General features: G+C 35.4%; 1 protein-coding gene across 1 annotated transcript in view; it reads left to right on the plus strand.

Moving 5' to 3' along the window:
- The window catches only part of LOC121725651 (sorting nexin-7-like), a 147,598-nt gene that overhangs the window by 110,660 nt on the left and 19,670 nt on the right, over window positions 1-17,268 (plus strand). The window contains exon 8 of the mRNA XM_042112685.1: window positions 7,210-7,409. Within this exon, the coding sequence (XP_041968619.1) occupies window positions 7,210-7,409 (200 nt within the window). The remainder of the gene's footprint in view (window positions 1-7,209; window positions 7,410-17,268) is intronic.

The following is a 17,268-nucleotide window of genomic DNA, read 5'->3' on the forward strand; positions in this document are numbered from 1 at the left end:
TCCGGTGTGATTCCAGAAACTCGAGGGACAAACCATGATGCCGCCTTTGTAGAACAGAACGGGGACAAGTCACACAACCGTTACGTTCATCCATTTTAAATTTTTCTAGTAATTCACATTTTAGGAACTCATATTGTATGTGAACAAATATCACTGTTTTAATTTAATCTTTCAAATATTTTTTTCTAAATACTTTTTTATTGTTTCGTAATTTATATCCTGCAGATGTGAAACACAATTTAATTTTTATTACCGTACTCTCTAATATTAAATACTCTGATCGGACATTATTTGTTTTTGCATTCACTACAACCCTTCTTCTTAGCGATTTAATAAAATAAGCGCTAACATATTGTAGCTCCGCAACTACATATTCGAGGGTCACTTTTGTCTTCAAGGGGTGTAAATTGTATGTCCGAAATAGAGAGCTCGCAATTTATTTGTTCTTTGCAGGCCCCGCTTGTGTTTGTGTTAATTACTTGTGGATTGTATTAGAAGTTAAGATGTAAAATATAGGATATATAAAAAAAAGGTTATTACGTTGAAGATAGAAGTCTTGTATTCTTGGATAAATGGTTCGATGACAGACGTCAAGGTGAAGATCCGGTGTTGCTAGCGCTCCCGTGTTGCCAGATGACACGACCGGAAGACATCTTGATTGCTTGTGTGTTTTGCCCGTTAAGAAGGGAATAACCGTGTATGGTTATTCTAAATCGCGGAATCGCGTACAGCTTGTGATGAGAACTTCATGCAAAGCGTGGCAATTATCCACCTCACAATTTGACCCAGGTGCATGGACACTAGATATATAATTAACAAGCTGCTAAATGCTGCTTCAAACCTATCTGGAGCAGGATTTACGTTTCGGCATCCTTGGCTCCTTATCGATCCGAAAAAAAAATCAATTGGATCCTGATTCAGATGCTGCAACCATTTTTCACAAGAAATATAATTATTTACACTCAAAATTTAATTTAAGTCATAACATAAATCAAAACGTAATATTTAACACGGAATACTTTGACCATAATACTAAACAATTTAAACTGCACATAAATAACATTAAACTACACTATTGCGTATCCAATAACATTTAGATGATAAATACTTAACTCTATACTATAGAGGCCGATGGCCGATACGGGGAATACCCTACTCCTTGCTGTGTGTTTGGCGGGCGCATTAGCAAAACTTACCATATTTTTCATAGGAAGCGTTCATTATAATATAAAATTTTGTTTTTTGTTGCCAAAAAATACTGTGTCTCCATACACTGTATTTATAAAAATACTGTGTCCAGTAGACGGCGTGAAAATACGGCAGATCTACTGTAATTACAGTGTATCTGGCAACACTGGAGCAGAGTGACATTGATTCGTTAAACTACGCACCATTTATCAATTATTAATAATTTCTTGATTACCTTATATTACTACAAATATTATAGGAAATATATAATGTGTAACTATTATAAAAAACAAATAGGAGTTTAGGTCTCGTATAGTGCGCTGCATTCATGTACATGGTTGCCACTTGCCACCACCACTGGTTAAACTTATGTGTTTGACCCCGTAGCTGGCTATGCTTGCCGAAAGCTGGTTTAACGTGAATGCATTCTAAGTTAGCAGTATAAATATCTTCGTTTTCATTATTATCATTTTGTTTGTTTTCATCGTTTATTGTTACATCAGCCACACTGATTGGCAGCTGATTACCTGTGTACCAAACAGGAATGTACTTCTCACAGTCTTCCTTCCAGCCGTGATCAACTGGCGACAAACTAGTGGGCGTTTCTTTGCAGGCATTACTCCATATATTAGACACATTAGACAATTTCAAATTAGGTAGGTATGCACTGCATACTATGCAGTGATAACGATATAAAATAACTATAACCTAGACAACCTTATACCCATGAATTGCAACAAAATATTTGGTCAGTTTTGGTGTCACTAAGCTATCACATACTGATACTTTACACTATGTTGTTTTCAGCCATTTAACTGATCGTTTTTTTGGTCACAATAAGTCACGTTTGAACGCTCGTTGCTTCATAACGCAACCGAATATTTGGTCAGTTTTGGTGCCAATAAGCTAGTACGTACTGACAGTTTACGATTTGTAATTTTCAGCCATTTATCTGATCATTTTTTTTGGTCACGATAAGTCACGTACTTTAAACGCTCGTTGCTTCATAACGCAACCAAATATTTGGTCAGTTTTTACGCTACTGATATGAGAACAACTAGTACTTACCTAATATAACTTACTCAGCCATTTACCTTATCATTTTTTTTTTTGGTCATGATAACTGGGTTTTCAGGCGCCCTATTCAGAGAACGCAACTACTTTACGCAAGCAGACCGACATATTTGGCATCAGAGAGTTGCTCTTTATCTTCTCAATCTAAAATAATTTATTTTGGATATCGTTACCAAAAATGTCGTCACCTCCTAATCTACCAGTAAAAGTCTGTTTTATACTTTATATTTCATTTAAAGTATAACACCGGCTTTTACTATGTCGATTTCATGATATCAGATAGTGATATTGTTCTGAACAATTTTCCTTTTAACGGTAAAACTAAATCAACGCAGTAATCTGGACGTGGTGTCCGTACCTGCTTTGGAAATGATTTTGTATCTGATGTTGGAGCTCTATCCTGGCAATTAAAAAAAATTGATGTACCTAACCTCAAAAATACTAAATTTTCGACTTCGTCTTAATAGGTAGGTATAGTACTCCCAAAGTAATAATGCGCAAAGAAATATTCGTCACTGTTCGGCAACAGTCGTATGTCCTGAGCGTCGGAAGACGATATATAATATATAGAGTGCATTCATGCATAATTTAGTAGAATTATGAGTTTTGTTCTAAAAGAGATAAAAATTGATTTATCAGTTACGACATTTGATTCGATAATTCCATGTAAGTAAATAGTGAGGAAAACCACACGATTGCGAATATGCTACAATCTTTGTTGGACTGATTCACTTCGAAGATGTTATAGTACTTTTAAAGTGTTTTAGTGAAGCTGGTGTAGTGATGGAAGAAAAGAAAGTTTAAATAACACAAGTTTTCAAACACAGGTTTACATTAAAATCTTAGAAATCTAATCATTAAAGTCTCAGTTCAAAAGTATTTACAGCACTGATCATTCTAGAAAAATATTACAATTACAAAAAATTAATCAGAATCAGGGAGGATCTCTATTCCTGACATTGTAGATTCATCAGAACTTTCATTATGCTCTTGTTCATTTACACTTTCCCCACTGCTATCACCTGTGTAAATTATCATTTCATCGGAAAAACCATCGATTCTTGGCTTAAATTTTCTATATTCATCTTCGCATTGAACAGCATGATCACAAACTTTTTTCCATTCTTCTGGTCCTATATTATTGATTTTTTCATCTTTAACTGACGTGACAGTCATTGCAATATTTTTTTTGGCTATGTGTTGCTTTATTTGAGACCAAATATTTTCAGTGGGGTTAAAATCGGGATGATATAGTGGTAATCGTATAATTTTAGGCCCATGTTCCTCCATTATGCGGCCAATGGCTAATTCTGTGTATTTTTCTTTATGTCTTTTTATAATTTTATACAAATCGGGTTTCAGTTTCTTTGGGTCACGCGGAATGTTGTGTTGTTGTAACCAGGCTATCATTTGTGGTTTAGGTGTGTTTGAGTTTGGTGGTTTCACAGACAGCTTATTATGATATGGCGCGTTGTCAATTACCAACACTATATTAAGAGGCGAGTTGGGAATCAAATGATTGCGTAGCCAAGTTTGATAACGTTCCGCGTTTATTTCTTTATGATAGTCACCTTCTGTGTCGACACATTTATGTAACATTAGAGCCCCTAGGACGAAGCTTCATTGCCTGCGTGTACAATAATTATTTTCTCACATTTGGAAATGGGTTGTTTGATACTTTTTTGCTGCTATCTTGCACTACGTTTCTACCAGAATTTCTCAGCTGTTGTATTTCTTCAGAAAAAAAATCTCAGGATTTTTTTTTAATTATAAATAGGGGACCGTCTATGGACTGTTTGCCCATATCCTTTTTTTGTTATTTTATTATTTAGTTGCAGTCTCTGAGATATTTGATCCTTTTTAAACGTATATCATGCTTTTCCATAAGTAACCGTCTGTAATTATCAGTTTTCAGAAACCTAAACCCCATATATTTCAAGATCAGCCTTAAAGACTCTGCACAGCCTTTGAAATTAATAGCTTCGATCAACTTTTTTCTCAAATTATTTACAGTTGGAAGTTCTTTGAGCGTCAACTGAAAATTGTATATCATATTACGAATCACACAGTAGTCGAAATCATCAAGCCCTAGCCGAGATCTACTTTAAGGTTTTCCTTTTTTCTGTGTGGAAAATTTCATTGATTGATTCTGGTTATTTTCGTTTAAGATATTACTTAAAGTTCGACGTAAATTTGAGTTAGCTTTTGTAACACGGTCTCTTTTGAAAACATTGGCTTCATTTAAGAAATAAAGGTACACATTAAATACTATTTGTCGTGCTTGTGACTTAAGCGGCTTTTCAGGTTTAAATTTATCCATTCTGGAAGAATTCGTCTGAAAGAAAATGGTATGGGCAGAGTTAGGCATATTTTTATTTATTTGTTGTATTATTGCATTATGTAGTAATATACTTTATAAATTATAATATTATTTATTCTTATATCTATTTTTTTATTTATGCTTGTGTTTATTTATTTGTTTATTATTATTAATTTGAATAAAATAATTAAAGTTGAAATTAAATTTATCTTTGAAAACAAAACCAAAAAGGGTGTGTAGTAGCAGCTCTATATAATTCTTTTTTTTTACAGTTTTTTTACAGCTTTTGTTTTACAGTTCCTTCTCGCGCTCATGTAACACCTTTTATTAATGATGCGAACCTTCTCAAGATGAAGGAGCGCAGGAAACTACACTTTGCGTCACTGCTTTTCGACATCATAATCACTCGTACACCTTCTTATCTATATGAGAAACTCTCTTGGGCCAGTGACTTTAGTAAACGAACGAGAGCCTCCCAGTATCAAATCACAACACCACGGCACAGGACTTCAGCATTCCGTGGCTCGTTTAAGTACGCTGCCTCCCGCTGTTGGAATAATCTTCCGCCTCCTTTTAGGGCGCTGAAATCAAAAAACTCATTCAGTCGTCACTATAGAACTCACCTGCTTAAGACTCAAAAAGAAAATATAATATAACATACCTGAGGTTTATGCACCACGATCTTTGTAAGGAAGGTTATCCAACGGCGCGGGCGCTACGAACTTTCCTTTTCGTTGTGCGTGTTTAGTGATTATGTTTGTCCAGTGTCCACCCATTACTGTTCCAATTTCTCATTCTTGTGTTGTAAATAGTTAATATTAGACCAAACTAGATTTGAAATAACAAATTAAAAGCCACGTCACAATCGGTAAAATTATCCATGTGTTTTTCCCACCATAGATTATATTATTTATATTATGCCTTTCTTGACAAACTATTTTTTTTTCTTTTGTATTTTAATTGGCAATAATCTTAGTTCTTATGCTTGTACATCTGTCACGTATCTTTAGTTATAGTAAGTAAGTAATAAGTTATTTCTTTGTTCTTTCTTTTTTCTGTCTATTATTTTTACTGTTGTAGCTGTTGTAGTCATAATTATTTATTGTTTATCCCTGCATGTTATGTTGTGAAGTCACTCTTTGGCCCCTTCAGAATACCAGTGCAGCAAGCTTGCTTGCTGCGTATAGCTGAGCTGGGGCCAATTTTTGACATCACATAACATATACCTATAATTATAATTGTACATAGCTTAAGTCCTTTTTACTTTTTATTTTCTATTCTGTATATGTTGTGTGTTGGAAAAAATAAACGTATTCTATTCTATTCTAATTCCACACAGAAAGAACACGTGCAGTCACCACCAATATATAAAGACGACTGACGGACCTTTAACTGATCGGCGACCGCCGCCGACCGCCCGAATTGTTTTCGATTGTGTACACATGATATTGCCTCCTTAGGATCCTTTCGAACAAAGAGGAAAATGCAAGTGCGTTGTTTAGGGCTCTTACGATTCAATGATTCGGGTGTTTCCGGGAATACGACCATTAGCGAAGATCTGCATGCGCATTATTACTTTGGGAGTACTGTACCAACACTGGAAAACATTGTATAGATATATGTACTAAGAAATTCTGAAACTCTGTAAAATGATGCTAAATAAAAAGTAACTAATGAACTTCTTTTTTTCGTTACTCGATAATTTAACGTAATTTTCTTCGAGGAATTGGAATATTTCAGACCATGCATTTTGTTTTAGGATTTTGTCCTTTCCTCTATGGATTTGACCCATAGGCATGGTCGCATCTCCACAAGCTATATTTAATATTACCGTTACAATATCATATTTAAACGCCATTTTTGTTGTTGACAGGCATGCGTAATAAACGAGCACGGGAGCTCGGGCGAGGAAGTGCGAGCACGTGGTCTGACTTACACGTCATTAATTCTTGTAGCTACGCACTACATAGCAAAAATATCGGGACAGTTTTAGACGGAAGTTTGGTGTGCCACGCTATCGTAGCGTTATGACGTGGATGTTCACATTAAAAGTTAAAACGTCTTCATAAATATCCATCCATTTTACTACCCTGTGTTATCGTTTTGCCGCGAACGTCCACATATTACCGTCATCCAGAATTATAAAAGAACACAGCGGTGCCTAAAATTAAAAGGGCATTTAACGTACCCAACGTTTTATCGTGGAAGTCGGCATCTACGATAACGTGACGTCCAGAATTATAAAAGCGCATAATTTCCAGTAAAACACTTTTTTATTTTTTTTTCGACACTGTGCACTTGTGAACCACGAGCCCAGGCCCCGGAGCCACCGGGCGACTGATCACTGACAAGTGACAAGCGGCGGCGCGCGTTCATCCATCGTTCGACGCGAACGATGGATGAACGAGCGTGATTGGTCAATTTGAACTGTGAATTTCGCTGGGTACCCCGTCTTACCCGATACCCCATCTTACCTCCTCCCCTACGCACCTAAAACTTTTTCCGACCGCTTTGCTAGGGACGGTGTCTCGTTAGTAACAGAAGCAAACTGTTCATGAGTCAGCCCTGTGCGAAAATAATGTTCGAATTAATTTCGTCAAAATCTAATTATTGACCCTTGCTCGCAGTATGCGGCGTGCCTGCGACGCGTGGGCGGTGAGTGCTGGCGGGCGAGTGTCGCGGGGCGCGGCGGCCGCGGGTGCGGGTGCGGGCGCGGCTGCTGCTGCGCGCGGTCGGCCGCCGCTCCGCCACCGCGCGCAGTTGCCGCTCCTCGCCGCATACGCCGCCGCCCACGCAGACAAAATACGCGCAAGAGACGCGCTGCACGGTAAGCTTTCCTTTTTCTGTACGAAATCGATTTATTTATTGATTAATCTGTATGAATACAGATGATTCAAGAAATAAATAGATTTGTTTAATAATAGGGTGGTATTTTAACATTAGAGTTCGATTTATAAGAACAACAATTAAAAGTAATAATAATTGGATGCTGTTAAGCATTCGTGTACTATCCCACATCGAACTAGTTTTGAGTAATCGGCGTTTTAATCATTTTTGAAATAATCTTTCTTTTCTGCTTATTTTAAGCAAAAAATTTTTTGTTGAAATGCGTAGATTTATGATTATGAAAAAACATTTTAATTTTACATTTAGTTTTAAGATAAAAAGTGTAAAAATGGTTATTGCTTAATTGCTATAGGGCTTATTACATATTTTGGTAATGTCCTATGTAATTTAACACATTAACCGATTTAGTGCGGATGACACGGGAGCCGTGTCATTTAAAAAACGCTTGTATCTCCCTCAAATTACACTTAAGAAGGTTCTATTCTGAACAAAATCATCTTAATTTTCCACGTAGAACAAGCCTATAGCCACGTAGGTCATTTAGAAAGCGATTGTATCTCCCTCAAATTACACTTTAGAAACAAGCCTATAGGCTTCGTTTCTCAATATTCTGTGAATTGAAAAAAATAGGGGCTGTCTTCTTTTTTAGCCCGGCCGTACGCCCGCCGGACTCCCGCCGGAACGCACTCTGTTCATACATTTTGTTGTGGACCCCGCATGCTATCAGAATTTTGACGTGCCAAAGTGTATTTTTCTGATCAGAAATCCGGATAATGTGTGGCCGGGCTTTTTATTAGTAGTATACTTTTAAGAAAATAAAGAAGTAATATTGGGGGCCCATATTATTCTATATTATTTTAGACTTTCAAGTTCTCGCAATTTTTTTTAAACAATAATGTAGAAAAATACTTGCGTTGATATCAAAGTATTACTTATCCACTAACGATTTTTGTTTTAATCTAAGTTGTTTCTTTCGAAAATATTTCTAACTAGCTGTTTCCGCAAACTTCCTTATCCATTGACTTATTTTTCAGCTTAAAATAGTAATTACTTACCTAGGTTCCTGCAAAAAAAAATACTACAAAATATTTACTTAATTATATATTTTAAGGTACGATACCGACCTGTAAACACTTACTTTGTACGTCACAACTGCAACCGTAATAAATTGTCGACAATCCGTCGACAGTTTATTACGGTCAGCCGCCGACACGTGCCGTCGCCTGCCGTCGACTGCCGCTGACGCGTGCCGCCGACTCGTGCCGTTCGTTTGTAAGCGCTTGAAGGGTTGATTCAGACCGCAACGCGACGCGTAGATGCATTTCTAAATTTATAATATGGATTTGACAGATTCGCAAGACGTCTCACGCAATTGAAATCTATCAAATCCATACAAAGTGCCGCGCCGCGCCTTGCCTCGCCTGGTCGCGTTGCGGTCTGAATTGACAATATGACTTTTACATTTTAGTCATAAACTTTTTAGTTGCCAAGATGACAATATTAATTATAAGAAGGTAAATAAAATTATAAAAGAAATCAACGGAACACAACCACCAATTTTAAAAAGAAACAATGTTAAAGAACATTCATTAACACACAATAAAATCTAATCAGTCAAACTTAAATTTAATAGGATGAAGATCTACTTGTTATTGCAAGACAAACTATCGTGGCATTTTGAATTACAAAGATAACCACTTTTCCTGCAGAGACACCTTTTTGATACACATCCTTTCTTGCATACGCAGCGCATAAATCCTTGGCCTGTTCCTGTGGCTGGTTCCTTAGCTACAGTTCTTAAGGACGCTATCACATTCTTTTACAAATATCAGCGATTTTCAGGTACCATTTTAAAGAATTAGAAGTCACACTGCAAGGATATTTTGGTTTCAAATGAAAGATAATATATTCATCTCCACGTCTATACTATAAAAATTTTATAGCCGCATACAAAATTGTCACATAAATACGTTTTAACCATCACAATAATCGCAAAATGTTTAAAAAATGGTGTTTTTTTAGGTACCATTATAGCTAAATACACTGAACTAAGGAAAATAAATATACAAAAAAATTGTTGCTTATTTAGTCCCCTATACGAATAGCTAAATATTTTATGTTAAAATAAATAACATTTCCATTTATAAGAAAAATAAGAAAGGCTCTCAAATTTCTTCATACATTTTCGCCCTATCAAGAAAGCGGCGAGCGTCGTAACCGCCACTGTACAGGGCGCGCTGATATTGAACGTTATTTTAATGTCGTTAAGGTCGATATTCGTACTGACCTGCTAATTTTTGACATAATTTTTGTGATAGCGTCCTTAAAGGTAAATTTATATTCGGCACAACTTCTTTGCAGTTTGCAGTCAAATTCTGACCTGAAGAGCACATTTAAATAGTTAGCTTTTATGTTATCCATACTAATATTAATAATATGTGTGTCTGTCTGCCCGTCTGTCCGGCTGTGAGTCCCTCCGTCCGTCCGACTGTCTGTCTATCTGATGTAATTAAACTTGATAAAACAGTGAAGCAACACGAAGGTTCATACTTGCAATATAATTTGTCAAGCGTTCCATATTTCGTTCTTATCTTGTGAAAACCCTGATTATCCTTTTGAAGAACCACTCAGACTATATTACGTAAGTCTGCTTTTGTTCGGTCAACAGCAGGGATTTGTATAGTTATGTTATCACCGATTTCTACTGGAACGTGTATTGCATTTGACGTCAATGACATTCTTTTGGCCTGTTCTTTTAGGTTCTCATGTGCTTTTTCTCTGGATGCTATTATTTGTCGATTCACATAGGTTATAATCTCGAGGTCATTGTCATGTGGTGGTATTATAAGATGCTCTGCGGTCGTAGATGCTTCACCTTCATTTGTATTATCACTTGTTTCTGTTACAATTGGCGATTCTCTATTGCTTTCTACGTCTTTTTGTTGGGCTCCAGTTGTGGTCAGATGCTGTCCACTGCAACTAGCTACAGGCTCAAATTCTGCATTATCAGTATTATCCGTCATATTTATTTTACTCAACGCATTTTCAAGATCATCTTCATCTTTTATATCCTCAATAATATCTCGAGGCAAAGTCGAAGTCATAAGCCCTACTCGCGGTTCTATACCAAACATTGCTTTGTGTGGTGACTGTTTAATGCCGGAATGTAGTGCCCGATTTTTTATAAACTCTACACACCTCAGACCATTTGACCAATTTGTGGTATCGTTATCCTGCATCCATGATGACAGCTTTTCTCCACATCTTGGTTAGCCCTTTCAACAGATCCTTGGCTTTGGCTGTGTCTTGGCCTTATTAACTTAGGACCTCTGTCGTTAAATATTGTCTTATAAACTTTACTAAAAACGTCATATAATTCTTCTTGATAAAAATAACAATAGAAAATTCTGTCTGCTATTGTATGTTCAAATAAGAACTTAATAACTTGATTATGGATATCATTAATTGGTATAAAGACATCTTTAGTTATAGTTCTACCTTTTGATCTATTTTCTACTATATATTTATATCCAGGTGATTTTCTAATGTAAAATTGTTTTAACTGTCTATCTATTGCATCTGAGGGGAATTTTATTATTATCTAAGTTAACACTGTCTATCTAAGTTAACGGGATATTAATAAAACTGCTTATATCTAACGTTGTAGCGGGCGAGTCTACGCTCGTAGGCTGCGCTACGATATATTGACGGCGCTACGGCGAGTGACGTAGAGGGTTGAACGTCTACGGATGTCGTAGAGGGTTGAAAGTCTACGGGCGGCGTAGAGGGTGCTACGGGTGACGTTAGAAGGTGCTACGGTTGATGTAGAGGGTGCTATGTTTTCAAAATTCTATTTATCATTTGATTGTCATTTGAATCGTTTCCTTACGTGTTTTCTGTATCTTGATTATGTATAAAATCAAAAATCAAAAAAATAAAATCCTGTATAAATTTACGATAATATCCTAAAAGTCCTAGGAAACATTTAATTTCCTTTTGGTTTTTCGGCAAGGGAAAATTAAGTCCAATGACGAGAAATTAATTACTTCTATTTTCTCGTCATTGGACTTAATTCCTTCGTCTGTCAATGTATGTCCTAAGAATTTTACTGTCTTTTTGCAAAAACGCTGACTTGTCCAATTGGATTTTTAAATTGTGTTTTTTAAATCTTCTGAAAACCTCTTCACAGGTTTTAATATGTTCCTGAAGGGATGTACTATAGATAATCACATCGTCGATGTAGGTCATAACATTTGGTATTCCTCTTAGAACAGAATCCATTAAGCGTTGAAAAGTACTTGGTGCATTCTTTAAACCAAATGGCATTCGTGAAAATTCGTAATGGCCTCTTAGAAGAAGCTGTTTTTTCTATATCATTTTCATGCATTTCCACTTGGTGGTACCCTGAAACTAAGTCGATCGTGGTGAAGTAATGAGCTCTGCCAAGTCTGTCTAGGATATCATTAATGTTTGGTAAGGGGTATTTATCCTCTATAGTTTTCTCGTTAGGACGGCGGTATTCGATTACTAAACGCCATTTGACTTTACCTGTTATGTCGGGCTTTTTACTGATTATGTGTACTGGACAAGACCAAGGTGAATTACTTTCTCTAATTATATTTTGTTTTAATAAATTTTGAACTTCATTATTTATTTCCTGCCTTTTGTTGGGGAGCCTGTCTATAGTTTCTAACATATATGGGGTTTTCATCTGTTAATGTAAGCTTATGTTTTATGGCGTGTGTAAATTTTAACGGAATTTTTTCACTGTGAAAAAATATCTTGGTACTGAAAACATAACTTTTCTATTGCACGTTTTTCATCGCTATTCATATGGTTAGTTGTAAGGCGCTGTAAATTTTTCTTTAAGATTTTATCCGTTATACAATTTCTAAAATAATACAAATTTTGTGTGTTATCAAAATATTGTGTATCCTGATCTAGCGGAGTTAACTTTAAGTTACAACATTTTTAAATTAAAATATTTTTGTTACTTTTGTTTTTGACTAAAGTGAAATATTTGCCATTATTTACTGAAACTATTGCTGGTAATATTTCTAAGGTCTGGCTACAGTATTCATTAGTTATGTACTCACCATCCTTATAATTACATAAAAATTAAACAATGTGTTCGTATTAGGGCTGAATTTAATTTTTTCTTTAATATTAATTTGTATTGGTATGTCAAAATGTTCAGATTCAAGCTGTAAGTTTTTAATATCAATTTTGCATTCTAATTTTTTTATAAAATCTATTCCTAATAATCGTTTAGGTGAGAGCGCACATAGAGTCGGCACGCCGACTGTATGTGCGCCGCAGACTCGATCACACAAAAAGTTTGCCGTCTGCGATCTCCTTTAAAGTGTTTATCAAATTCAAATATTAGAAATTTATGTGGGGAGATATAATTAAACAATTTGGGCAATTTTAAATAAATAATTTTGTTATGGTCTGTAATGCCATGAGCAGTTTTTGTTCTATGTTGTTCTGTTAAAATGTCCTTTTTTAAATGTAATTTTGTTGTAATATCTGGGCTTATGAGATTGTGAGGCACCTGTATCTAATGTACTTGTTAATGAAAATTGATGGCAAATTATTTTTATTTAAATTATTTATAAATACTACGTTTCTGCGTCTACTTCGAGTTCTTCCTGAAAATTTTCCGTCTCATCTCCATTTTCGGAGGTGTCGTCAAGAGGAAAATCTTCAGCGGATTAAAATTTACCTTTTCTTGTTTTATTTTATTGAAATTATTTTTTGGGAAATGTTTTTTAGTATCTTCTTATTTATATTCTGTTTTTGATATGTAGGTTGTTTATTTATGGGCTTTATGACATTTTGCGACCTCGCGATTCTATATTTAGTGTACTTTAAGTCTTCGACTTTTACTAGGGCAATAACCTCTTCTAATTTTCCAATTTTTTGAGTTCTAACCATAATTGAAATCATCTGATTTTTTTGGTCTAATAGGACGCTGATTGCTAATTTTTCGTAATATTCTGTACTTTGTGATCCGCAATTTATAAGGTTACATGTTAATTCCCTAATTTTATCGGTGAATGTTTCCATGTTATCTCTGTCTTTATTTAATTTAATCAAATCTTGTGTTAATTCTACTTCCGACCTACATTCGCCAAATCTTCGTGTTAAAATCTGTTTAATGTCCTTCCATGTTTTAAAATTGTTCCTTTCGGACAATGCCTCAATAGCTCTACCTGTCAATTTGTTCACTATCAAATAAGCTCGCTAGCTCACTATCAAATAAGTCGCTACTTATCTTCCCTTTTTTCGATCATGTCGATAACATTTTCCACGCACTTGATATAAAAGTGCAGCGTTTTCTTATTTCCATCGTAAGACGGTAACAATAATGAAACGTTCTGGTAGTCTATTGCTACAGGACTTGTCATTTTGAAATAAATTTAATTTAATTATATAAAAAGAAAAAAAGCAAGTTTCTAAGCTTTATCTAGGACTAGATGACGCCCGCAACTCCGTTGCGCCAAAACTCGTTTTTCGCGCGGAAACCGTACATTTTTTCGGGACAAAAAGTATCCCATGTCCTTTCCCGGGACTCAAGGTATCTCCATGCCAAATTTCAGCAAAATCGGTTGAGCGGTTTGGGCGTGAAGACAGACATACAGACAGACAGACTGACAGACACACTTTCGTATTTATAATATTAGTATGGATAGGGCCAGATGGGATGTCCAGGAAAGTAAACACATTTTATGCTCACCCCAGGAACATCGTCTTCCGCTATTTTGTGAGTTGAGCCGGTTCCTCTGCTGCTTCTGCTGTCGATGCTGGTGATGAGGCCACTTGCACGATGATAGTGCGTAATCTGGTTGAGAGTCTTTCACTGATTTTACTAGAGTTTGTAGAGTATTTGTGTTCGTCGTTGTCTATGTGTATGTATACACTTACACAAGGATCTTTCTAAGAGATTAAATTGTCAACGTTCCGATAAATGACATGGTCAACGGCTGTTTGGCCCTCTGCCTAGGTGGTCAAAATTCATGTACAGTTAAGATTTTTCGTTTTTTTAAATAAAGATTTCTTTCTACATATTAAAAGAATCTGAAGTCTACAAACTTCAGATTCTTTTAATATGTAGAAATGAGATAGTGGTAGGGAGCACTTAAACCACAGCACTTCTATTTAAAAGTTTATTTGAAGGAGAAGGACGGTTAAAGCACAGGCTAAAGCAAGTACATATATACAGTTTATGCGAAAGCCTGAAAAGCAAAATACGTTCGCTATTATTGCTAAAGGAAGACTTAATTTTTAGTACAATTAATCTAGAGCGTAAGGTGTCGGTCGCGCATCGAGCGATACGCGTTCCACGTCAAGATAATATTTCTGACTGGCGATCGGTGGCCGCCGGCCGGCGGCAGCCGGTCCCCGTCCCCCGCGCCCCGCGCATCCTGAACCGGACCGGTTCGAGCGCGTCGCAGGAGACGCGGCGGAGGGGGGCCGTCCGGCCCGCAACTATATAATATATAGTTGCATATTTTATTATAACAAAATGTGATTGTCCGTCGCACGTCTAACAAAATTTAAAAATGAAATGTTTTACTTAAATTATTATTTAGTTGTAAGGTTTTAGATGTTTTAGACAATTTTAGAACAATGTAATCTTAAATTATAACTTATGTAAGTATATTTTAAGATTACATATAGATTTTTAAGATTACATTTTTAATTAGCTTATGTAATTTATTTATTTATATGATTTTAACAATGTAAATACATATTTTATCAGCTGTTATTTATATTTAATATTTATTTAGCTATATGTACAACTAAGTAATTTATTTTATATGCACACTTAGGTAAGTAGTTAGTAAGTTAGACTAGTTACACTACAAATATATAAAAATGACAAGATTAAAAATCTTGTTTTATAAACAAAAGTAACAGTTTAATGTTGTTCCTAACCACAGGAATAAGTTACTTGCTAGGTAGCTTGCTAGATTATTTTATTAAATCATTAATTTCCAATGGTAACACTATTTAAAAAAAATTACGGTATTAAAATTAGGTATGTATTAATTACTAATTTGCATTAGAGGAGTAAAACATGAGTAAAGCGAGGGTATTACTGTCTCATATGAACACTATTAATTAATTCTACAAGCAAGCAATTAACTATAATCAAGTTTCTATCAGATTGGTTGTGGGTTGAGACTGAGAGAGTTAAATTGTGGGTAAGATTAAAAAAAAAACATTTTACTAACAAAATTATTTATTACATTAAAAAAACATCTAATATTCTGCAATTCGAAATAAAATATCATCCAAAAATGATGCTGGTGGTGTAATATTTGTCTGATATCTTGCCCAACCTAAATACCATATTAAAGTCATTACGTGACAACAGCATCCTACTGTCCTGTTTCCCACCACGCAGCTGCAGTAGTATCCTAACAATGAGCGTAATGGATCATTGTTAGGTTCAACATCAAATAAAATATATGTGTAATATTATATTCTTTGGCTAATATGTCTGGACCTTATACGTCCTCTCAATAAATAAGGAGTGGTCCCAACAATGCGTAAAACTATTTCCTCATAATTATCAAGTTCTGGACACACTTCAACCTCTTACACCCCATTCGCCCTTATGTATTCTCCATAATAAGACACAGACTGCTTTATCTGGTAAGGGCCCAATGAAATTAATAATAATTGATCATATGAAAATCTTGGAAAATGCTGTTACTGTGGTAGATCCCCATTGATTCGAGTAAACATTACTCGTCTCCTTTTCAAACCATGATCATTAACAAATTCGCCTAGATGATTGGGTTCATTCATAAAATGCAGTGCTCGTTCAATAATTTGTTCACAGTGAGGATTATCTGTGAGGACAGGGTGGTCTTTATTTATAATCGCTGCTGCTATCTTAAAATCTACCATTAAATATTTGGCAGCCAGATTAAAATAACGTTGTCTGAATAGCTTAAAGTCCCTTTTGAACCGCCCTTAACAACTTCAACTACCCATCTGCAAAGAGTAACTTTCTTACTTTTGTTTGCTTGCAGATAGGTAAGTTGGGTCTGTGCTGCCTGAAGTGACTCTGGTTTATAAACTCTGTAATGATAAGTTTCTAAAGCAGGCAAAGAATCACGGAACCCACGATCTAAGATAATAAATATATCATTAGGTCTAAATAGTGTACGATATGGACCATTTTCATTTTGAAACAAACTGATCATTATTTCAGCATCAGTCTGAGTAGCTGGAAAGGGGCCTACAGCATCTATAATGTGCCCATCACAGGAAACAATCAGATATGGTTTAACTAAATTATCATATTTATGTAAGCTGTATGTTTTCTTTTGGAACATGTAATTAGCACTCTTTTGTAAAAATATATAGGTGCCATCGAAAACAACAATAGCTGGCCTGTTTTCAGGTGCTGCTTCTGGATCTCCAAATAATGCATAAGGTATCCTTAAATTCCTGGTAACAATGTCAGCATGATTGATGTGACTTGTTCCTAAATGTTGTGGTACAAAATACAGATACATACAATTTCGAACTTTCTTCATTAATAATTATTATAGGGTTGATCTAGATCCTATAATAATTATTTACAATATATAATAATTATTTATTATTTAGACTTGCATCAATTTTTAATATGCCTAGGCATATTAAAAATTGTTGCAAGTCTCCTGTTACTCTCACCCGTCCTTAACTTTGCTAAATATATAGCCAGGGCAACTTTAGGCTTTTTCACATTAAGGTCAGGCAAACTATTTAAACGATTTAAAAATTTCGCTACTGTTCGTCTTGTCCAGTAATGACAGACATGGTTGGGCATAATATCG

The sequence above is a fragment of the Aricia agestis genome, chromosome 3 (genome assembly GCF_905147365.1).
Source record: "Aricia agestis chromosome 3, ilAriAges1.1, whole genome shotgun sequence".
Classification (NCBI taxonomy): Eukaryota; Metazoa; Arthropoda; class Insecta; order Lepidoptera; family Lycaenidae; genus Aricia; species Aricia agestis.